We start from the raw sequence: 22,884 nt of genomic DNA, 5'->3' as shown, positions 1-22,884 counted from the left end.
CTCTACTAAGCCGAAACTACACTGCTTAGTATTGAGGCCCAATATGGGACAGAAAACATGGTCGCCACACTATAGGGGACCCATCAATCTCCGCTGCTCTGGGTCTGTGTGGTCATTTGGCAGACCCTGTCCTGGAACTGTCATCAGTCTACTGCTGAGGTCTAGTCAAGGGCCAGTGGAGTGTGTGTATCCCCACCTCAGGGCACCAACAGCCCCCACTGCAACATGTAGGAAGATGTCTCTTCCACCCCGTGACCACTGCAGAGAGCGAATTACATCCTTTCTCATGGTTCAGGCTTTAGATGAAATAAATATATGGCACCCATGAGTCCTTATCATAACATCATGGGTTTGTCTGGTCTTTTCTAGATGATCATTCCAGGGTGACTTTGAGCCAAGTGGACGGAATTCCTTGTTCAGACTACATCAATGCTTCCTACATAGATGTAAGTTGGCCATTTTTCTGTTCCCCTGGCTGGCCCAGCACAAAAGCACCCACTGGGTGTTTGGGGGCTGAGTTTGAATCATGACCATAGGCAATTTCCTCTCTAGTGGCGGAGTGTACATTGTCACCACCCTGTTGGGCAGTTGGGCTACCCACAGTTGAGAGAACATGAAGCCACCCACACTTTCCCAGATAGCATCTGCATCAGGGAATCTGTTTCCAAACAGTCAAAGATAGCACAGCGATAACAAACCATGTTCACGGTACAGTGGTTCCTCAGCGCACCAAAGTGATTCTTTCCATGATTCTGGTCACAAAATGAGTTGGATAAGAACTGAATCAAATTCAGTAGTTAGGTTCACTGTTGACCTTATGGGGAAATTTGATTTACTTCTCATCCAGTCTGGTTCATGACCAGAATCGTGGAGAGAATTGAGTTCATGAACCGAGGTACCACTATATTACTGACAAACTAGAACCAGTTCAGTAAATTGTTACTTGTTAAATAAATGTGATAAAATCATATGTGATGGATTATTAAGAACTCATTTTAATTGATCTTTAGAAGATCATTTAATATAAATTATAAATTTCTCATTTAAAATGCAGGGATATGAAGAACTTCTACATATTAGCCCAATTAAAAATCTATAAATGTTGGGCCGGGGATTCAGCTCAGTGGTTTCACCACCTGCTGTGCAAGCACCAGGGCCCAAGTTCAATCCCCGGTACCAAAAAAAAAAAAAAAAATCTATAAATGTTGATGCACCTACTTCTGTGTGTGGAGCGAGGAATTCACAGCCAAAAAACACATTAGAGAAGGAATATGTGAAAATAGCATTTATTTCTGAAATTGTCAGTGAGTTTTCTTTTCTTCTCATTTTTCTCCCTGTCATCCAAACACTCTATGGTGATATGTATTCCTTTCCCGACAAGAGCATCTTTCATCAGAGTTAATTCTGGGTAATTATAAATCTGGTTTTATTTTTCTAGGGTTACAAAGAGAAGAATAAATTCATAGCAGCTCAAGGTAAGCTTTTTCTTAAGTTAATTTCTGAACATTATTTCAGTAAAAGAATGTGAATACTTATAACAATACCAGGATTTTGTATCAATTTTTATATGTATGTATGGACTGCTGCGTTTACTCTAACTCACATTAGAGACCCATGGCACAGTGGATGTGTGTAGACAGACAGACAGACACACACACACACACACATCTATATCTATTTCTGCTCCTGCATGATTTATACAGAGGGTACACAGTGGTCCACCAGATGCCATTCCGGCATCTTGATGTTTGCTTTCATCATTAGACAACCTTGACTTTTCTCAGCTGGCCAAGGTCTGTGTGGCTCTCATGTTTTATGAGCAGAGGGATGAGCAGCTTTTCAGATCAAGGCCATAGTCGAGATGCTTCAGCCATGCAGACACATCCTTAACCTCGTATACATTTCTCCAGGCAGCAACCGACTCCACTGGGCCAGAGGTGCCTTCCCTAGGAACTTGTGCTGTGTGTGGTTAGTGATCAGCAGAGCTGAAATTCAGTTTCCCTCACTTCTTCCTCTTAGGCCAAGAGTCTATAAGCAAGCCCCAAAATTCATTGTCTATCAACATCACCTGGAGAGTTTGTTACAAATCCAGGTTCTCTGAGAAATAGAGAAACCACATATACATGCATATACAAAAGACATCAGGAATAATCCCTGCTATAAATGTAAGAAAACATGACAAATGTTGGCTGAAATGGATAAAAACATATTTTTCGTTGTAAGCAGCCATGCAAGGGGAGGCAGACAAAGGCAGGCACTGCAGTTCAAGAGAGAAACTCCTTGTCCTCCTTCCTGTGGAGTTTTAGCCTCAGGATCTCAAAATGGCTGTTGCAACTCCAGACATTGTGTTTGTATTGGAACAGGAAGTACACAAAGGGCAAAGGAATTTCTTACAGTGACACTCGAACTTTTGCTCAGATTCCATCCCCAGGGACTTCAGCTCACATCTTATTGGAGAGCACTATGCTGAGAAATTAATATTTTGACAAAGGAAAGGAGGTTGGGAATGGAAAGTGAATTATCAGCCTATAGTCTCAGACTCTCTCTCTCTCTCTCTCTCTCTCTCTCCTTCTGATTCAGCAATTCTGGAGGGAGCTGCTATTTTGCGGCATAAACAAGCCACTGTGACACACAGTCCTTGTCTGAATACCCCTTCTTCTTGCCCATGAATATAGTAATCTAGACTTGGCCCAACTGCTCAGCTGGCCTCCTGCTGGGGTGGATCAGTGTGTGGGGTAGGCAGGCAGGGAAGGCCCAGGCCTCCGCTATCTGTGGGATCTCAGGGCCTCAGGTGCCCCACAGGCCTGTCTTGGGCCTAGGGAAGGACTGAAAAGCCCTTTGGGCCCATACAGGGTGCAGGGCTAGGTCTTTTGAGACCTCTCCTCATGCCCTTGACTCTGGCACTCTCCTCTATAAATAGGCCCTAAACAGGAGACTGTGAATGACTTCTGGAGAATGGTCTGGGAGCAGAAGTCTGCCACCATCGTCATGTTGACAAACCTGAAAGAGAGAAAAGAGGTAAGTCCCTCCTACATCTGCCCTGAGGCCCTTCCCTTCAGGCTGCTGCTTAGCTGGAGGGCTCTGACCACTTCCTTTGCCTATTTCTCTTCCTTCTAGTGGTGCAGGGAAAAAAAAGCAGCCAGTAGCCCACCCCACTTGAGTCTTGAAATAAATTCTGTGTTCCTCATACCTCACTGCCCCAAGGTACCACTTGTCAGCAATGCCAGCATGGTCACCGCTGCTGGGCCATGCCTCTCCCACTGTGGGGGAGCCAGGGACTTCAGAACTGAGATTTTTTTTTTTTTTTTTTGGTACTGGGGATCGAACTCTGGACCTTGCTCTTGAGAGGCTGGCAGCGGAACCACTGAGCTAAATCCCCACAGAACCGAGATTTTTTTAATGTGTTAGGCATAGAACATAGCAGGCTGCAGACTATGAAGGAACATGACCACATGTTTATCATCCAGACCAGAGAGATGCACTTGAAAACAAGTATATTGAAGGAAGGTGTGTACATTACCTGAATTGGAAACATTGACAAAGAAGACAAGTCGAACTGCTTCCCTTCCTCATGGAACACCTCGACATTAGCACATGCTGTACTGGGTCAGCTCTGTTCAAGGAGCCAGGAACAGGAGTCCTGATGCCAGGGGAGAAGGAGGGGCAGTCGGAGGTCTTGGAAGCTTGGAGCAATAAGCAGCATCTGGTGTCAGTAGTGAGCAAGTTCTCCAAACAAAGAAATTGGGAGCCCAGGGAGGTTTCTTCAGGTGGGGAAATCAAGGTGGGAGACTAGTTTGAGCATGTTCCAGCATGAAGGTCCCATTTGGCAGGAGGTGTCTGTCCTAGCCAGCCCCTGCTTAGGACTCTTGGCCATAGGAGGTGCTGGCCCAGCCCCCACCAGTGCTCAGAGGGGCTGAGGGCTCTGGGAGGGACTGCAGCTTGCAGATGAAAGTGCCAGGTCTTAGGGAGGCCACAGGTAGTGTGGGGGCCAGAACCACTTCTACTGCCACCTGACTAATGGATTCTATGCCAAAAAGCACAGGAAAAGTCTCCAGCTGCTGATTCTGCTCTTCTGGTTGGTCAAAGATAAGATGGGGTTTTTGTTTGGTTATTAAGGGACAGGACCAGAGAGGATCACAACTTGTCCCTGTATGACTCACACTTGTCATCAGAAGAGTGACAGGAAGGAAGAAGTGGGAGATTCTTGGGCAAAGGACACATAACCCTTCCTCTACTGGAGTGCTGGGAGGAGGAACCCACACTGTAGTGGGGCAGGCTGGCCCCCCACCAGGGCCCTAGGCATCCCTGTAACCGCTGTCCCACAGAAACTAGGCTTCCCAAAGGCTGCTCCTCCAAACATGAAGCATGAGACCAGTGCAACAGCCTTGGGCCTGAGGATGCCCCCATGTCCCCCAGCATGCTGTCAGCACATCAGATGGCATTTCTCTCCACTCTTCCTCCATCACCTCCTACTGTGATTTTCCATTCTTATGACTCAGTGCTGCCTGAGGGGCCTCTCAGCTTCCACCATTTCAGATGAAGTCATTTCTCAAGAGAGTTCCCCTTTTCTTAATTGCTTACACTTCAGTCATGGTCTCCTCAGTGTCCACATCCTGGATAGCACATTGTGAAACACAGCTTGCACCTTGTGATTTGATGGGGGAAGGGGTAGAGACAACCACACAGAGCCCACTGGGCTCATCCCTGCCAGAGCTTTTCAGGGCAAGAATTTCAGAGGGTCCCAGGGCCCCCACGGGGCCCAGAGTCAACTAAACCAGGACCTTTGGGTGTCTTCTGGTTGGGTCAGAGACCTCCCCATGAACAGCAGGGCAGCTGGGGCCAGGATGTGGGGGAGTATCTGGTCCCATGAATGTCGTAATACAAAGCTACTGGTCTCTGGCAGATCCCAGGCACTTTTTGCTTTTAAGATTATGGATCCTGAGAATCTGAGCACTTGGCTGGGGCCATTTTCAAGACTAACTGTTGAGTGTCTAGAAGGCTTCTGAAACCCTAGAGATTTCCAGAGGGAATATTGAGCAGGTCCTGTCCCCCTTGAGAGGGTCAACATTCATTTATGTGTTCCATGCTGATAAATGGCTCACTACTAGTTAGGTGCTAGTGTGCCAGAAAATACAAGGGCAAAGACAAGACCCATTTCAGATGGTGGGAAGGTAATGAAACAGCCTCTCCATGATAAAGTGCCGCATCAGCCTCTTCCTTGTCAGAGGAGGGCACGGCTCATTAGCTTGACTCAGGCCACTCTTGAGCAGGAGCCTGGCAATGCTGTAGTCCGAGGTCCTTATAAACAGGCTGGTGAGTCCCATGGGAAATGTTTCACAAAGTGGGAGTGGGTGAGCCTCACTCCGTCCCGAGGCTCCTTCCAGGTTAGGGGCCCCAGCTCGGAAGGGAGCAGGCACAGCATCGCCAGTTCAGTGAAGTATGTGGGATTAATGAGTGAGGGAATGAATGAGACGACACTGGGTTGAAATCAGAAAGCCCAGTCCTAGTCTTGATCTTGGGGCCACCATTAATCAGCGATGTGGCCTCACTTTCCCTGTCGGTAAAGGAGATGTGCTTGTCCTAGTTCTGGGAGCTGTTGACTCCACCGGTCCATGAGAGCCCTTTCGTGGATGGCAGGGGCGGGGGTATAAGGCAGGGTGTGGAGCGAGAAACACACTCACTAATGGATTTGGGTCTATAAATTGTTGCGTGCAGGAAAAGTGCTATCAGTACTGGCCTGACCAGGGATGCTGGACCTACGGAAACATCCGGGTGTCTGTGGAAGACTGTGTGGTGCTGGTGGACTACACAGTCCGGAAGTTCTGCATACAGTCCGTAAGCATTTGCCACTGGTGACCTCTGGGGGCATATTTGAAAGCACATGGTCGGGGTAGAGACCTTTCTACATGTTGTAGTATGAAGAGCTGGGCAGTGGCTGGAGGGTGGGAGCATGTGGCCAGGCTGGGACAGGGCAGTCAGCCCAGAACCTGAGTCAGCCAGATGCTGGGTGCTCCTACCTGAGTCAGGCAGATGCTGGGTGCTCCTGCTCCCAGTGACTCCTCTGGGCTTCCCTAAGGGGAACAGGATGGGGTGGGGGGGGAACGGGACAGTCCCCCCTTGGGAGCACCATATCATTTCACAAGCGGGGAATTGTGAGGCAGAATTTTTTAATAGTTTTGAAATTGGGTCTGAGACCTCCTCATTTTTCACACTTATTTCTTACTAGTTCCCCATGAAAGGACTTAAGATAGATTTCGACAAAAATGCCTACAAACAAGGCCGATGAGATGGAGATTTAAAAGATATTTTGAAACCATGGTAAAAACAAAAGGTCATTTTTTCAGAAATCAGAGACAGAGCGGTGTAATTAGATTGCAAAAATATGAGGCCAGAGTTCCTAGAAGCCACAGCAAAAAGTAAGGGGAGGTGACACTTACTGTTATTATTACTATCCCCTGATTGCTTCTCTCCTAGACATATATGCACATCCATGCAGCCATATGCACTCGGACATGCATATGCATACTCACAAATATATTTCCAAATATGCTGTTGATAACCTTCCAGGTCTGGGGCAGGTGAACAGACTCACGGGCTCTGGGTCATGAGAGCTGAAAGAGGCTCTGGGGGAGGGCTGGGGGACTCCAGAGCTAGACAAACCCTGTCAGCTTTTCTCCCCGAATTGAAACACTATGAGAGAGAAGGGATGTGCTGTTGCTAATCACTCAGGACCAGAGAGTAAAGTGAGACTGTCCAAGCAGAGTAGAGCAGGGCACCTCCTAACAGGTGGGGTCCCTGAGGTTTGGGGCCACCTTTAGCACGTCTAGCTACTTGGTATCTGCTTGATGTAGGCACGGCCAGGTGCCCATGGCCCCACCCTATGCCCTCTGCAAGAGCCTGTGGTGTCCTGTCCATAGCCGGCAGCAGAGACCCAAGAGCTCTGTCTCAGGGATCCTCCACATGGATCGATGTCGATCCCCACATGAGCCCCAACTGCCACAACCTGGCTGGCACTGTTGAGCCCAGGCGAGCATCCTCAAAATGGGCAGGGCTGAGGGCCGTCCTGTGTACCCCCTCATGTCTCTCTGCTGCAGCTTCCCGACAGCTGCAAGGCACCGAGGCTTGTCTCACAGCTGCACTTCACCAGCTGGCCTGACTTTGGGGTGCCTTTCACCCCCATCGGGATGCTAAAGTTCTTGAAGAAAGTGCGAGCACTCAACCCCTCACACGCTGGGCCCATCGTGGTCCACTGCAGGTATGTCTGGGAGCGGGTGGGAGTAAGGGGTAGGCCCGGTGAGAGAATGGCCAATGATCCGATATTGAGGTGGGCAGAGGTTCAGATTGGGAAGTGGACACAAAGGTACCTTTCCTGAGGCACAGCTCAGATTGTCCTTCAGGGAAAGCCAGAGGGAAGGAAGCCCAGAGCCTCCCTGTAGCACGTGCTGTAATAGCAGAGACCCTCCCGTGTCATATGAGGAAGAACCCCAAAAGTAAAACTCAACAGTGCAGAAAGGCCAGGGTTATGGTGGGAGCAGAGCTCCGGGCAGGTCCACTTGGCCTTGCCAGGGATCCCTAGGGTCCCTCACCTCCAAGGGGACACATGAAGAATACTCTCCTTTGGTAGGACACAATTATACCAGTGATACCGGGAAGAAAATGTTTGGTAGTACAGAAAAAATCATCCATGTAGCCTTATGCAAAGCTTACTCTCAAGTTTCTCCGATTCTGGAGTTTGAGATCATTTACTGATATTGCAGCGCCCTCTGGTGGCCACACTTAGACTTGCTTCTTGCTCACCAAAGTAAAATTGCATTGAATAATTTTGAGGAAGGCCAGGTCCTCCATCCTGGCTTTCAGGTATCTTTCCAGCTTCTGTCACTTACTTCAGGGGAATGTGACACACAGAATGACATCTGTCTTCTTTTCCAAAGCGCGGGTGTAGGCCGGACAGGCACCTTCATCGTGATCGACGCCATGATGGACATGATACATTCAGAGCAGAAAGTAGATGTCTTTGAATTCGTGTCACAAATCCGCAATCAGCGCCCTCAGATGGTCCAAACGGATGTGAGTGATGCCTCCTCCAACCCTGGTCTGAGCTTCACAAAGAAACCCAGGCACGTGGGATTCAGCCTTACCACAATCTGTGGGCCCTGGTTTTGATAGGTGGATAGCCACAGGCCCTGAACAACTGAGGTCCAACATCAGACCTGGCTTCCTTCCTATTCTTTCTATTCCTCCCCAAGGGCCTTCAGGGAATGTTCCCCCTCATCCTAAATCCTCATACATTGTGAGGGTGATTATGCTATCTCCCAGGATGGTGCCAGGCATCCTCAATAAACACCAGCCATTACCATCTTTACTGGAGAGCCTACATGGCCAATCCGCATAACCACTGATCTGACTTTTGCCCTTAACCCTCTTCCCATCGTCAAAAAGAGAAGACAGCAGCCCTGCTGGCCCAGGGCAGAGTCAAAGGTGGGGTGCCCTGTGTCCTGCAGGTGCAGTACACGTTCATCTACCAAGCCTTACTGGAGTACTACCTCTATGGGGACACGGAGCTGGATGTGTCCTCCCTGGAGAGGCACCTGCAGAGCCTGCATGGTACCACCACCCACTTCAACAAGATTGGGCTGGAGGAGGAGTTCAGGGTGAGTGCCCGCAAGGCTTCCTCTGTGTCCTGGGGTGGGTGAACAGAAGAAAGGGGAAACAGCAGCTGTTTAAATGAAGCCTCTTTCAATCACTCACCCTCCTTACTGACCCCATAAAAGGAGGGAGATGTTGGGCTGTGACTTTTGGGGTAAGAATAACTGGGGCTTGTAGGCAGATGAGTGCAGGTACCGTTCATTTCCTAACACGGAGGCAGCTTCATGAGACAGAGATGTGTGTGTGTGTTTTTTTTTGTTGCTGTTGTTGTTGTTGTTGTTACCGGAGATCAAACTCAGGACCTTGCGCTTGTGAGGCAGGCACTGGAACCACTGAGCTAAATCCCCCGCTCTCCTTTTTTTTACTTTTTATTTTAAGACAGTGTCTCACTGAATCACTGAGTTACCCAAACTGGGCTTGAACCTGTGGTCTTCTTGCCTTGAGCTCCCAGAGTTCTGGGATTACAGGCATGCACCAACCATGCCCAGCACAGGATCCCTTTGCACAGGGCCCTGCCAGTAGGACTGGCACAGAGCTGAGTGCTTTGTTCAGGGGATTTTGACTGCTCACTGTGCTCTTCCCACCTGCAGAAACTGACCAATGTCCGGATCATGAAGGAGAACATGAGGACGGGCAACTTGCCGGCCAACATGAAGAAAGCCAGGGTCATCCAGATCATTCCATGTAAGGCAGCACTGTGCTGGGGTCTCCACCCTTCCAGGTGGGCAGGGCAGGGCTAGATGCCACAGGCTTCAGACACTGGGAAGCCACTGTGCTCTGTAGAGCAGCATCGGGCAAGTGCCCCTTGGGGCCCAACTCGGCTCCTAGGTGGATGTCAGGAAAAGAAGAGCCTCTTGGGGCACCCCAGGTGACCTAGCCAGTCTCACGTGGGTCTCAGACAGGCAGCCTGGGGTAAGGCTCAGAGGCAGGGGAGGGCAGAAGAGTGGACAGCCAGGAGGGCTCCACAGAGGCCTGGAGATGCGCCTCAGGCATGACCTGGTAACTGATTCTGTGACTCATTCAATGCCCCCTTACACAGAAGAGAGAATGAGTGTCGTGGCTGAGGCCATGCAATGGCGAGGAGTTAGGTCAGACCTGAAGTGAACACAGGTGAACCTTCTAAGAAAAGACTTGTGCCTCTAAAAGGGCAAGACATGGGCTGGACTGGAGCCAGGACTCTGGCCTCCCACCAAAGTCGTGAGTGAAGGAGCAGAGGCCAGCAAGGAGGCAGGAATCCACATCTGGGGTCTCACCCAGTGGGAAGAGAGAAACCTGCACAAAAAAATGAACTGAGAAGGGATTGGGAGAGCACCCAGCCTGAAGAAAAGAAGCTGAGCCATGTCGTAAACAATATGTCCTCGGTGGGCCCTTTATGGTCTAGTGGCTGTGTGCTGGCTTGCTCTCACTACAGTCACCTGTGCTGTAGGGAGCAGACAAATCTTCCCCGGCCCCAGACCCTGGATTCCCTGTGACCATGTTGTCCTTATGCCTGCAGATCCAGTACCTGTGGGTCATACTCTTTATTCCTTAAATGCAGTGTTTTGTGTGTGGGCGATTTTTTGTTTGTTGGCTGGTTTGTTTGTTTGGTTTGGTTTGGTACTGGGGATCAAATTCAGGAGCTTTTGAGGCAGGTGGTGGAAATCCCTGGCCCAGTGCAGTGTTTTAAAATGAAAAGTAAAAACCATAACTAGATTGTTTTCAGAGATTTCCAACAAAAAATCTTTCCTGAGTTATTTTCTTAGCCTATAACATACACTTCCTAAAGAGTTAGCTTTATCTGATTTCATTGATAAACTTTATATTTTGGAAGCTTGGAGCAGCAGGTTAAAGTTTGCAAGGCAGGAGGGCTGGGGTGTAGCTCAGTAGTGCAGGCCTTGCCTAGTGTGCATGAGTCCTGGTTCCATCCCCTGCACCACCAAAAGAACATTTTGCAAGACAGGATTGTATCTGTACTAACTATGGAAAATGCCACTTTACAGATGACTTCAACCGAGTGATCCTTTCCATGAAAAGGGGTCAAGAATATACAGACTATATCAACGCATCCTTCATAGACGTATGTATCTTGGCCTTGAGTGTGCTTTTGCAATGTGTGTCTCCTTCCTAAATGACCACATACTTTTATTAGTTCATTGACACGACAGAAAGAATTGACGCATCACCAGGAACCATTTCATTAGCAGAATCATTTGCTTAAAAAAATAAATAAATAGTGAACTTTGGAAGTAGGACAGAGACTCAGTCCAAGTAATTGGCTTATTTTTTTTCTCTGCTGTTAGTAGTTGTTACACACACTTATACATGCAGGGCTTCTGTGTGCTCTCCACTCTGATTTGTGTGACTTGAACCCATATGGACGATATAACTGTGTCTAGACTGAACAGGCAGCCTGTCTTCCTGCACACTGAAGTCAGCAGAAAAATAGGCACAGAAGAACCTTGCAGCCAAGTGCATGTTAGTGTTCCCATTTGCAGTTGAAGAAATTGCCGCAGATATCAGTGGGGTCCTGGTAGAGGAACTGGAATTTGAAGCCCCTTCCTCGGGCTTCACACCCAGGCCCTCTGCATCACCACTGTGTGACTCTAGCTGTAGAACACAGAAGCATGGCAGCATCAAAGCTACAGGGAACTGTTGGGACAGCCACAGTAACTGGTAATTGACAGTAGCCACTTAGAGAGGACCTCAAGAACTGAAAGTATGGATGTGTGTTCTCAGCCAAAGCATCCTGGCCAGCTTCTTGGGTGTGAGAGGAGGTGGGGCATGTGTGTGCACAGGTGTACCAGCTGGGCTTTGGTGCAGGCATGGAAGATCGCCGTTTCCTCATCAGGCTTCATCAGGGCTGTCCTGAACACACATGGCAGGTGGTGGCGCTGGAGAAAAGGAAGTCCAGCCCTAACCTCTGCTCTTCTTTTGAAGGGTTATCGACAGAAAGACTACTTCATTGCCACCCAGGGCCCACTAGCCCACACGGTCGAGGACTTCTGGAGGATGATCTGGGAGTGGAAGTGCCACACCATTGTGATGCTGACAGAGGTGCAGGAGCGAGAGCAGGTGAGCGGTGCCACCATGCTCAGGTCCTCCAGGGCCACTGCTCAGGGAGGACCATGTCTCAGCCGCTGGGGCCCTGAAAACACACTGGGGAGGGCCATGCAGGATGACTGAGGATGGAAAGGAAAAGGTTGTATCTCACCCTTGCTTTCTTTGTGGGGGGCTTAGAGTGGGGAGAGTGATTAGCCAGTTTTCCTACTTAGCCCACATTTACCTGCCTTGAATTTCTGCTATTTTGTATTTATCAGTATCACAACCCATCAAAGGGCATTTATTTACTTTTTCTAAGATATAGAGACTTTGATGTGTGTACCTAGCTAATATTCTCTTCAAATTAATAGGTCAAATGTTACTGTTTTCCCAGAAATCCATCCATGGCCTTCTTTAATAACATAGTAAACACTCACAAACCCACACCCAACAGAAAAACCATAGTTTTATCAATAATGTACATCTATCTAGCTCCCCCAAGTTAGGACCACTCCCCTGAGTTTGTGTTTTGATTTCTTTGCTTTAAAAAAATTAGTTTAGCCATGCATGGTGGTGCACACCTATAATCCTAGCTACTTGGGGGACTGAGGCAGGAGGGTCACAAATTCAAGGCCAGCATGGCTAACTTAGCAAGACCCTGTTTCAAAATAAAAATGACAAGATTTATTGAGATATGATTAACCTACCAAATAATTCATCTTTTTAAAGGGCACAGTTCAGTGGGTTTTTGCATTATTCAGACTTGGACAACTGTCTCCTCTAATTCCGGATTGCTTTTATCACCTCAAAAAGAAACTGTACCATCCATAGTCACTCCCCCTCTTCCCTTCCCCCAGCTGCAGCTATCATTAATCTCTTCCTGACTATGAATTTGCCTAAACCAGACATTAATATAAGTGGACTCATATAAGACTTGTATGTGGTCTTTTGGAAGTGAGAATCATTCACTTAGAATTATGGTTTCATGTTGTAGCATGAGCAAGTATTTCATTCTTTTTTACTGGCAAATAGTATTGCATTGTAAAAATATACTACTTTCATTTATCCAGTCATCAGGTGATGGGCCTTTGTGTCATTTCTGCTTTGGAGCGATTATGAGTAACGTTACTATGGTCACTCCTGAACTAGCTTTTGTATGGGCCTGTTTCTATTTCTTTTTCTTTTTTTTTTTCATTTCTCTTGGGTACATACCTCGCTCATATCACAATTCTGTATCATGAACTTTACTTAATATTTTTTGAGAAACAGACTAGCGACCCCATTTTATATTCCTACTAGTAACATGCAAATATTCCAATTTATTCCCCTTTCTTGCCAACACTTACATTGTCTTTTTACTAAAGCCATCCTAGTGGAGGTATTCTTTGCTTTTAAAAAAATACTTTAAAGTCAGCTGGGTGTGATGGCACACGAGCGTAATCCCAGCATCCCAGAAGCCGAAGCAAGAGTATGTTAAACTTGCAGCCAGCCTGGGAATTCAAGCTCAGCCTTAACTACACAGGGAGACACTTGTCTCTAAAGACAAAAAAAATTAAAATCTTTTATTCTTATGCCTAAGGAAACTATTATTTAATTTTTGTTGACTTTGAATTTTATATAAAGAGCATAGTTATAGTGTATAATCTTTTGAGACTTGATTTTTCCACTCAAAATTGTGCTTTTGATGTTTTCTATGTTGATGTCTGTAACTGAGTCATTCAGCATTATTATTTCAGTATATTCCCCTATACAAGTCATGTACCCTGTATCCACTTATTTATCCCTTCTCCCATCATTCGGGTTGATTTTGCTTTGTTGTTTTACAAACAGCGGTGCCCTGTACCTCCTTGCACATGTCCTATGATGCACAAAAGTTAATGTATACCAAAGAGACAAAACATCACAGTAGAGAGTATGTGAAAGTATCAATTTGCAAGATAATTCTTAATTGTTTTCCAAAGAGGTTTTCAAAGTGGACCCCAGAAATGTATAAGATAATCATTCATTATTGTACCTAATATTCTCAGGATCCTGGGTTTTATCAATTAAATAGATGCAGATATCTCTCTGTGCTTTAATCTGCATCTCTCCAATTCCCACAAGGTAGAACATCACTTCGTATATCCATGGATGGGTTATCTCCTCTTTGTAAATGCCTGTTCCTGCTTTTCACTCATTTTTCTACTGAGTTGTTTGCCCTTTTCTTATTTATTTATAGGACTTATTTACATATTTTGATGCTCACCTGGTGTGGATTTTGTGCATTCCAAATTCCTCATTGGAGTTTGTGGCCCATATTCTCACTCAGTGATGCTTGTTGATGCAGAAAAGTTAATTTTATTATTGTCTGATTCTGATGCATCGTAATTAGTTATTGATATATTGCCTCATAATTAGCTCTTTTTGTGCCTTATTTAGTAAATCCTTATGCATCACAGAGTGAACAAATAGTTTCTTCTGAGGGTTTTACAGTCTTGTTTTTGGTTTTAAAGTCTCAACCCATCTGGGTTTGTTTTTAAGGTTCAAGGCTGCTACACATAGTAGTGCAGTTCCTATGCACCTAAATCTAGGAGAAGCTGGAGCATTCTTATCCATTCTGAAAGCTTTAAGATTCCATTTACTGAATTATCTCCCCTTTCTATCATGTAGACAATTTTTATATATGTATGTGTGTGTGTCTCTTTCTAAAAATGTCTATTCTGTTCCCTTGTTCAATAGGCATTCATGAATATTCACACTCATATTCATATATTATTTTCGGATCAGATGAAATAGATTAAATGGTTTGGGAGGAACTCTACATCATAAGGTCAAAAGGGATTGCAAGTTATGACACAAAATTTTATCTTATCCCCTAAGGATAAATGCTACCAGTATTGGCCAACAGAGGGCTCAGTTACTCATGGAGAAATAACAATTGAGATAAAAAGTGACACCCTTTCTGAAGCCATCAGTATACGAGACTTCTTGGTGACCTTCAATCAGGTATTGTTGCCGTAGATTTAAAAATTCTAATAGACCTAACCAAACATCATCACCCTAGGAGCTGCTTGTCACTGTGCCAGAATGGGATCTTGTACCTGTCACATGTCATGCCCCAACCACCTTTTCCTGAGTCCCAGATTACCATGAATGGCTGATGGATTACCCAGTTGCAGGACTCCTATAAAACCGGACCTCTGTGGTCACCTGTCTCCTACCTGGGAAGAAGATGACAGGGCAGAGAGGCTGGCCCATACCACTTTGCTTTCTCCCACAAGCTCCTGGGAAGAAAGACCTTAGCAGAGGTAGGAAATACAAAGAAGAAGGCTACAGAGGCCCCTTGGGGCCTTCTTTCAGGAGCTTTCTCAGAACTCTCAGCCATCCCTGTCCCCATTGGGTCCTAGGCTCTGCTCATGCTGGCAAAAAGTGGAAACTCTTGTCATTCAGGGTTGAGACTTTGTGTTGCGTTCAAGATGGTCAGTCCAGGAAAGCTGAACTTCTACAAAGACTGGCTGTCCTCCAGGCCAGCAATAGAAGGATCCACCCCACTAGACTCATCTCCAGCCTCAGAGGGAAATGCAAGGCCTGGCTTCCCAAGAGAAGGAGTCCTTTCTCTGGAGCATGGCAGCCAGGATTCTGTAAAGGGTTGGGTGGGGTTTGACTGGCATCTAGGGCATATCCTCCAGACGTCTTGACCCAGGCAGAAGGAAGCACAGCCAACTGCTAGGAAGGCCCCTCAATGATTAGGTGGCAACAGTGGGAACCTCAGAAGGATCAGAAGGGCTCTGAGCCCAGGCCCTGATCTGCAGGAGGGTGAGTGGACCCCCAGCAGGGCGAAGGCCAGCATCCCTGAAAGCCATCTCCCACAGCAACCGCTGACCCGCCAGGAGGAGCAGGCCCGCATGGTGCGCCAATTCCACTTCCATGGCTGGCCAGAGATTGGGATTCCAGCCGAGGGCAAAGGCATGATTGACCTCATTGCAGCCGTGCAGAAGCAGCAGCAGCAGACTGGTAACCACCCTATCACTGTGCACTGCAGGTGAGTGGCCCACTGCCAGCCAGGGGCTCTCTCCAAGTGGGGCAGCACAGAACACACACAGATAGGGTGAGAGAGAGCTGGGTCACTGCCCCCAGTAACATTATTTCCCTAGATTCTGTGTCACCTTCCCTTACACATGTGCACATATAACTTCACATAAATGCATGAGCCACGTCATCTCCTCATACATGCGGCATGCATCTGTGGGAAGGAGTCGGGAGAGAACCCAGACACTCATTTCCACATGCTGTTGAAGGCATCCAAACTCTTTGAGTGGGTCAAGGTGCTTGCCTCCATTCTGCAAGTTATGTTTCAAGTTGCTGTGTCCACACTTTGTGTTCTCTCTTCTGGCCTTAGAAAAGGAGGTTCTTCAGCTGAAGAACTACCCAGGGTGATTATCCTGGGACCATGGGTGGGGCAGGGTCGGGGTCCAGGCTCAGATTGCTAACAGAGGCTTGTAGCCACACTTCTCTCTACAAGTCAGGCATGAGAGCAGAGGGACAATCCCAGAGCCACAGTGACTACCCCAGCAAGGACCATGATAAGCATCATAAGGAGGGCAGGAGGGTGAGTCTTGCAGATCTGAAGCCTCAGCTCCCCTTTTATCCCTACCTGTGTGGTTTCTGGCTGTGTCCAGTGCCCCCTCCTGGAAAAGGTCATCTGGAAAGAATCATCTGACTTCCTGGTACCAAGTGCCTGCTGCCTTAATAGCGCTTCAATGCTACCATTCAGCATCACCTATGCAGAGGACAGGTGCCAGGGTCACCTCCTCACTGGACCTGACCTGGGAGGGTCTGCGTTTCTAACCAGTTCCTAGGTGATGCAGAGCCTGCTGCTTTGAGGGCCACACTTTGGGAGCCACTGGTCCCCACAGGGGAGAGAGAAAGTGCTTAAAATCCTATAACTGGTCCCAAGCCATTTCATGAAATATCAGACCACTGTATTGAGCGAAATGGCTTCGAATTTTAGGGTTGCTGGACCTTGCTCAGAAACTAAGTTATAGATAAATGGCCGTGAAACATCCAGTCAAACTGATTCTTTGCAGTGATCCTGCTTCAATACCAACATGCAGGGGACTGTTTGTAAGCTGTCTGTTTCTTTCCCCGTTGGTTTGATGGTCATCACTGAGTGCTTTCTCTCCACAGTGCTGGAGCTGGGCGAACAGGTACATTCATTGCCCTCAGCAACATTTTGGAACGTGTAAAAGCTGAGGGACTTTTAGATGTATTTCAAGCTGTGAAGAGCTTACGACTTCAGAGGCCACACATGGTGCAAACCCTGGTAAGAACCTGAACTTTAAGGAAGTCTCCAGAAGGGTCGAGAATTGTTTCATGGTTTTGATTCTTCATTAAAGGTACTCCAGGGTAAAGGGGAGGAGGGAGGGTACAATTCCCAAAGCAAAGAGCCACCTGCTAATTTTCATAGTAAAGGGACAGACCCAGATCCTTCCTTAGGTCTCTGACTCAGATCTGTCCTCTGGACAAACCTCATGAGAAAGGTCTCAGTGCATTTTTAAGTGTACTGTACTGTTATCAGGTTCAAAAGCACACTGAAACTTAAAATCCTAGGACTTGTCATTTTCAACTTTACACCTTTGCATTTGGTCTGTTTTCCTTGGTAGTGTCTCACTTAACCTCAACACCTTTCCAGGGGACATAGGAAGCCCACCTAATGTACAATTGCCCTACACATCCTCTGTCATTACCTGGATGCACACTTTCTGGGTTTTGGAAGAGATTTTTCCTCGATAAATTCCACAGTGGCTCATGCTAAACCAACAAGTGCAATTTTTCAAAGCTGTTAGAATTCATCATCTCCCCCACAGCATCCTATTTAGAACTCATCCTCCCTTTCCAATCCTGGCTCAAACAGCCTGCACAGAAAGGTGGGGAGGAGGGCCCTCCCACAGCCCCCATCACAGCAGAGCTTAGATACCAAAGAGAACCCCTGAGCAAGGATGGGTCTGCCTTCCTGCCGGGTAGGGCTAGCGTGAGGCTCTCCACCTTGGGTGCACATGCCACTCACCTGGGGAGAATTTACCTATCTACTGGTGCCCAAGCATCACCTCAGACCAATTAAATGGGATCTGATCTCTGGGACTGAGACCCAGGTATCAGCACCCCTACTCCATGTCAAGTGATCCCAAAGTGAATACACATTCAAGAACCACTAGACTGGAAGGGTATTGGGTAGTTGCTGGCTCGCTCTCACTCTGGAAGTCTCTCTGCCCTGGCAGCTGTGACAGTGATGGGAACCCAGACCATTGACAGCAATGGGGAGGAAGAGGAATCAGGGCTCCCCCTGACCTTGGAGCCCTGGTCCCAGCACTGATGGTCCCTGTTAGGCTCTGAGAAGGTGCTGGAGAAGCCCATGGAAGTCTGCTAGCGGTTATGCTGCCTCTTGACAGCAGCAGGTGCCTTGGGGTGGCACAAACTGTGCAGCGGTGGCAGATGACAGCATGAAGAGCTTGTAGATCAAAATATAATAGTAGCTGGGTACAGTGGCACAGGTCTCTAATCCTAGCACTATGGGAGGCTGAGGCAGAAGCATTACAAGTTTAAGGCTGGTCTAGGCAACTTACCTTGAAATAAAAAATTGAAAGGGCTGAGGTGAGGTTGTAGCTCAATGGTAGAGTGACCCAGAACCACAAAGAAAAAAAGAAAGACCAAAGAAAGAAAGACCAAAAAAGGAAGAAATTAATAGTAGTGTTTAAATGTCACACAGAACCCCATTAGTAACTCCCACAAAAAGAAATCCAGTTTTCAGTTGTGAGCCAGACTCTTTTCCATTTCTTTCTTGTTTTTAATTCTTTTCTGAGCAGCCTTTAGTCTTCGCTAGGCAGCAGTTAAACGTAAAAGACAAGGCCAAGGCTCAAGATCCCATTGACTCTTGGGCTTTGGGGTGTCATCTTGGCTTCACAGCTTACAGCTCTGTGAGCTGGGACAAGCTCCTTCTCCTCTCTGAGCTTCAGTTCCTTTCTGTACCAATCGGAGCTGATGGTACTTCCCTTAGAGGCACTGTGCAAAATTTCCTTTAAGTCCTACAAATGCCTGGCCCCAGAACAGGCCTCTAGCAACTGTAGCAAAAGCATCTCCAAGACGGTTTAGTTGGGGCACTAATGGCTCTCATAATTTGCCTGGTCTGACCAGTGTATTCTTTCCCAAATCATCCAGTGTCCAGATCCCCTCCTGCCTCATCTCTGCCAGCTCTGCCAGCTCTGCCAGGTTCTCTCTCTGCTCCCTCTTGGAAGCTGCCTGGCTCTGGTCTGTGCTTTTCTTGCCCAGTGACAGCCTGACAGGGCATTTTTCAACCTGAGTTTCAAGTCACCCTCTGGGCCCACATCCAGTACATAGTAAATGCTCCAAGAAAAGTGGTGAATTAGTAAACAAATGAGGGGCGAATGAATCACTGACTAATGACTGCTGGGGTCAGTACTTTATAGACATCTTTTGCATTATGTGCTTACCGTATCCCCATGTTCACTTCTGCTCCCAAGAGCTGCTCGTGTCATCAGCCAGGATAGTTAAGCAGGTGGTCCAAGTTGCTTAGGAATTAAGTGTTGGAATGAGGTTTTAACCCAGTCTGTCTGACTCCAGAACTGAAGGGTGCAGAACTCTCAGCAGGGCATAAAGACTACTCTGTGCTCCAGACCTCACACTTGGCAGGGATATTTTGGTAGAGTACAGGGTATGATTACGTGATTAAGTAAAGAGATGTGGTATGTGGTTGACTTAACTCATAGATGAGTGCAGTGGCTCACAAACCAATTTCCACTTGCTGACCACTGATGGAAGACCCGATTCCAACATCTGAGATATCACTCGGTTGGAACAGGCATTCCAAAGGCCAGAAGGGGGTTTGTCCTCCCAGAGCACTGTGCGTTGGTCAGAAAGGTCTGTCTGTGACCTGTGGTATGGCCAATGTCATCCCAGCTCTCTGCCAAAACACACTTTATTCATCACCAGCCAACACTAACGTGTATGCAAGACAGGACAAGGGTGGTTATCAGTTAGCGCTTGTGTTTGCTGTGAAAACAATCATCTCCATGAATAACCATTTCCATTTCTTTCCCAGATTGGAGTCAGCTTTGGTATTTAATTGATGTAGCTTTTAAATAGAAGTATTTAAATATGAAAAGTCAAGTCAAAAGCCACTTTGTACAGAAAATGCTTTAGGAGCATCATGAAGATACTTGCCTCTTTATAGATTTATGAAGAATTTCTTCTGTAAATTTATTTTCCTTTTCCTTCCAGGGACTGGTGAATTGGTAGGAATCTTATTAGGCAGAAGCAAGGACTCTTTAGTCTAGTCTTGGTTCTCACAATAACTTCATGCAATCTCAGGTCCAGAGTTCCTGGTCCAATTTTTCTTTCTCTAAAAAACCTAGTGTTACCTCATCTTGGTCAGACTAAGACTTGTGAGAAGGCTGAAGAGGGTGATGTTCAGCATCTTTCAGCCCTGGCCTTTTGATATTTGCTTGATGTACAAGCAAATGTATGACAAAAAGGCTGAATTCGTTGCGTTGGGAAAGAAGAGGAGAGAGTGCTGAGGACTGCTCCCTGCCTCTCAGGCTTCCTGAGGCCTTCTCTCCGGTTCATAAGTCCCACTCGGGTCTGCAAGTAACCAGACCTTTAGGGGTAAAGAGGCAGCTTAGCTGCTCTCTGTTGTTACTGGAATCTTTGGGGTCACCTTCCTGCCCATTGACCATTTTGCCCACTTGGTTTTCCAAAGAATTACTGTAGGCCTTTCAGGAAAAGTTCAGCAATTCTTATTTTCTCCACATCTTACTTCCTTCTGATTGAGTGCCCTTTGTTAATGGGGTGTGCTTCCATGTGCCACCAGCTCTGGTCTTCACGCACCTTCTGGAAAAACGGAACAGATACTGTGCACAAGTGTTATAATAACCGAAATGCCTTATGCAAATAGAGACAATGACTCTGAGAATTCGAGTAAAATTTATATAAAACCATATCTTCTTTGCAGAGAAAATTTAAGCTTCAAAGTAATCAATAATTTTATTTTATTTAACATCTATACAGTGCTTTTTTTGGATTATGAACTCTATCTGACAATGTAGTAATCTGATATTTTTCAGTTCAAAAATAATTTTACAGTTTAAAAATATGAAAACTAAAGAATTTCTACTCAGACACTAATTTGAAACAAAATATTGACATTGTAGGAAAACATCTTCACTTGGAAATTTTCATGTACCTAAAAACTAAATTATGCAACAGAAGCTGATGTGCATGAAAACATGTAGTGTTTTAATAAATAGGCAGAATTGTTTCTGGTTTTTTTGATTAAGTGAATCAAATACATTTTTGGAACACCACCTTAATGTATTCTTTTTTTTCTTTCCAGGAACAGTATGAATTCTGCTACAAAGTGGTACAAGATTTTATTGATATATTTTCTGATTATGCTAATTTCAAATGAAGAGTCCTGCCTTAAAATATTTTTTAATTTAATGGTCAGCATATTTTGTAAAAATTATGTTAATTTATTTCATAGTTGACATTAATGTCCTTCCTAATTTCTTTGTATATATTTTGTTATGCTTTAAAGGCCACCTGCTATAAAGTTATTCAATCTTAAATGCCCTTTTTAAAAATTGGAATAATATATTAAGATCACATAATACCCCACAAAATATATGTACTGTATTTCTGCTAATATCAGTTAAAATATTAATTCTTCATTAGATTCATGTCACATAATGTCACATGTTACACATCTCTAAATCTTATCATTCGTAGTATGCCAAGTGTGCTTAACCAAGACACTAAATATAAAATCCATTTTTGAGAAAGCAGCCAAGAGGGCTGGGGATTTAGCTCAGTGGTTCCACCGCCTGCCTGACAAGTGCAAGGTCCGAGTTCGATCCCAGGTACCAAAAAAAGAAAAAAAAGAAAAAAAAAAAGAAAACAGCCAAGAACTTAGAAATCAGTTGAAAACTTACTTTCCCGAACTGATTTTATAACCTTGAGCTGCAGCATTTTTTGAAACCCAGTGTAGCTAGGAACTTTTGTAGAGTCCTCAGTTGCAGACATGTGTTTTAACTCTACCTTTTAAGAACTGAAGACTTTCTAACCTGAATCCAAGTCTAAAACACATTAGAGTAGTCAGAGATTACATAGTGATATTTTTAGAGGCTGGTGTCTGTGCCACGTTGGTTAGATGAGAAGTGTAAATGCCAGGCCATCCCAGTCACTTGTGGCCTTGGGCACAACAAAAACAGCCAATGGAACTGGGCTCCCAGGGCACCACTAGCCAGCCATCTGTCTGTCTCCCTCTGAGAGTCCAACTTACCACATTTTTCAGTCTCCCTCCCATTCAGCCCCTGGTGCCTGTGCTGCCCTCGAGCCAGACCTGCAGGATCAATGTGAAACCACTTCACGTCCAAACATTCAAATAATGTCTTACACACACATAGAGTTGAGGAGCACACATTTGAGTAGAAACAGCGGGATGACCGCAAATAATCATGCTGTAAATTTTCTGAGAAGCATTTTGGTATTTAAAAAATTTCTTGTAAAAAGCTAAGATTGTTTGTAAGAAAAGAAATCTTAAAATCTAGATTTGTACAGTTTTTAAAGATCCCACTTCTCAATATTTAATAAAAGAGAAATAGAAATCCTTAATCTAAAGTCTAACTTATTTTTGGAAGCTGAGAACTTTGACACTGATAATAACGATCCCATTACAAAGGATGGAGGGAGGTAAGAAGGTGAATGTAGAAACTTTCAATTTAATAACCATTGTCTTTCTGTAGCTATTAGGTACCTAGTAGATGAGCACAATATAAAAAAAAGAAGACATCTGGTCTAACTTAGTACAGACATTGAACATGTGCAGTTTTGGTACATTTTTCTTTTTTGCTTTTTAAAAGATATATAAAAAAATAAAAGGCCTTATTTGACATTTCACTGAGACCTGATTGTGCCCACCTATTGCACTGTTTATCCCCTATCTGTTCACAGTGTGTACAGGTGCAACCCCAGGGTCCGTTACTGTCCTCACCAGGCTCCTGGCCATCAAGCTTCTCCCTGCCCCACTGCTCTGAGCCCCACCCAGGGTGGGAGTTGGCATCCACTTGGAAGGACAAAAGCACACTCAGTGGCCTGGCCACTGCCATCACTGCCACCCGCACCTTGGGCTCCCCACTGCTGAGTGTGTCCTCTCTCTGTGCAATGATT

At 46.0% G+C, this 22,884-nt stretch overlaps 1 protein-coding gene across 5 annotated transcripts in view; it reads left to right on the top strand.

The window, feature by feature from the left end:
- The window catches only part of Ptpre (protein tyrosine phosphatase receptor type E), a 150,287-nt gene extending 127,958 nt beyond the window's left edge, over positions 1-22,329 (top strand). For 4 of the 5 annotated variants that reach the window (XM_013069965.3, XM_087185151.1, XM_021253271.2 and 1 more), the window contains 14 exons: positions 370-446; positions 1,439-1,475; positions 2,921-3,018; positions 5,716-5,835; positions 7,095-7,255; positions 7,932-8,067; positions 8,502-8,651; positions 9,237-9,330; positions 10,626-10,702; positions 11,563-11,697; positions 14,524-14,649; positions 15,516-15,685; positions 16,831-16,966; positions 21,050-21,613. In XM_013069965.3, the coding sequence (XP_012925419.1) occupies positions 370-446; positions 1,439-1,475; positions 2,921-3,018; positions 5,716-5,835; positions 7,095-7,255; positions 7,932-8,067; positions 8,502-8,651; positions 9,237-9,330; positions 10,626-10,702; positions 11,563-11,697; positions 14,524-14,649; positions 15,516-15,685; positions 16,831-16,966; positions 21,050-21,124 (1,592 nt within the window). In that variant the 3' untranslated portion in view covers positions 21,125-21,613. Of the gene's footprint in view, positions 1-369; positions 447-1,438; positions 1,476-2,920; positions 3,019-5,715; positions 5,836-7,094; positions 7,256-7,931; positions 8,068-8,501; positions 8,652-9,236; positions 9,331-10,625; positions 10,703-11,562; positions 11,698-14,523; positions 14,650-15,515; positions 15,686-16,830; positions 16,967-21,049 lie in introns of all 5 variants that reach the window. The other variant, XM_004838731.4, reaches the window with a different exon arrangement.
- The last annotated feature ends 555 nt before the right edge of the window (positions 22,330-22,884 follow it).

This window comes from Heterocephalus glaber, unplaced genomic scaffold, assembly GCF_053883595.1.
Source record: "Heterocephalus glaber isolate CG9 unplaced genomic scaffold, H.glaber_assembly_v1.0 deba00001497, whole genome shotgun sequence".
Taxonomy (NCBI): Eukaryota; Metazoa; Chordata; class Mammalia; order Rodentia; family Bathyergidae; genus Heterocephalus; species Heterocephalus glaber.
This window is presented reverse-complemented; position numbering and strand designations above follow the sequence as displayed.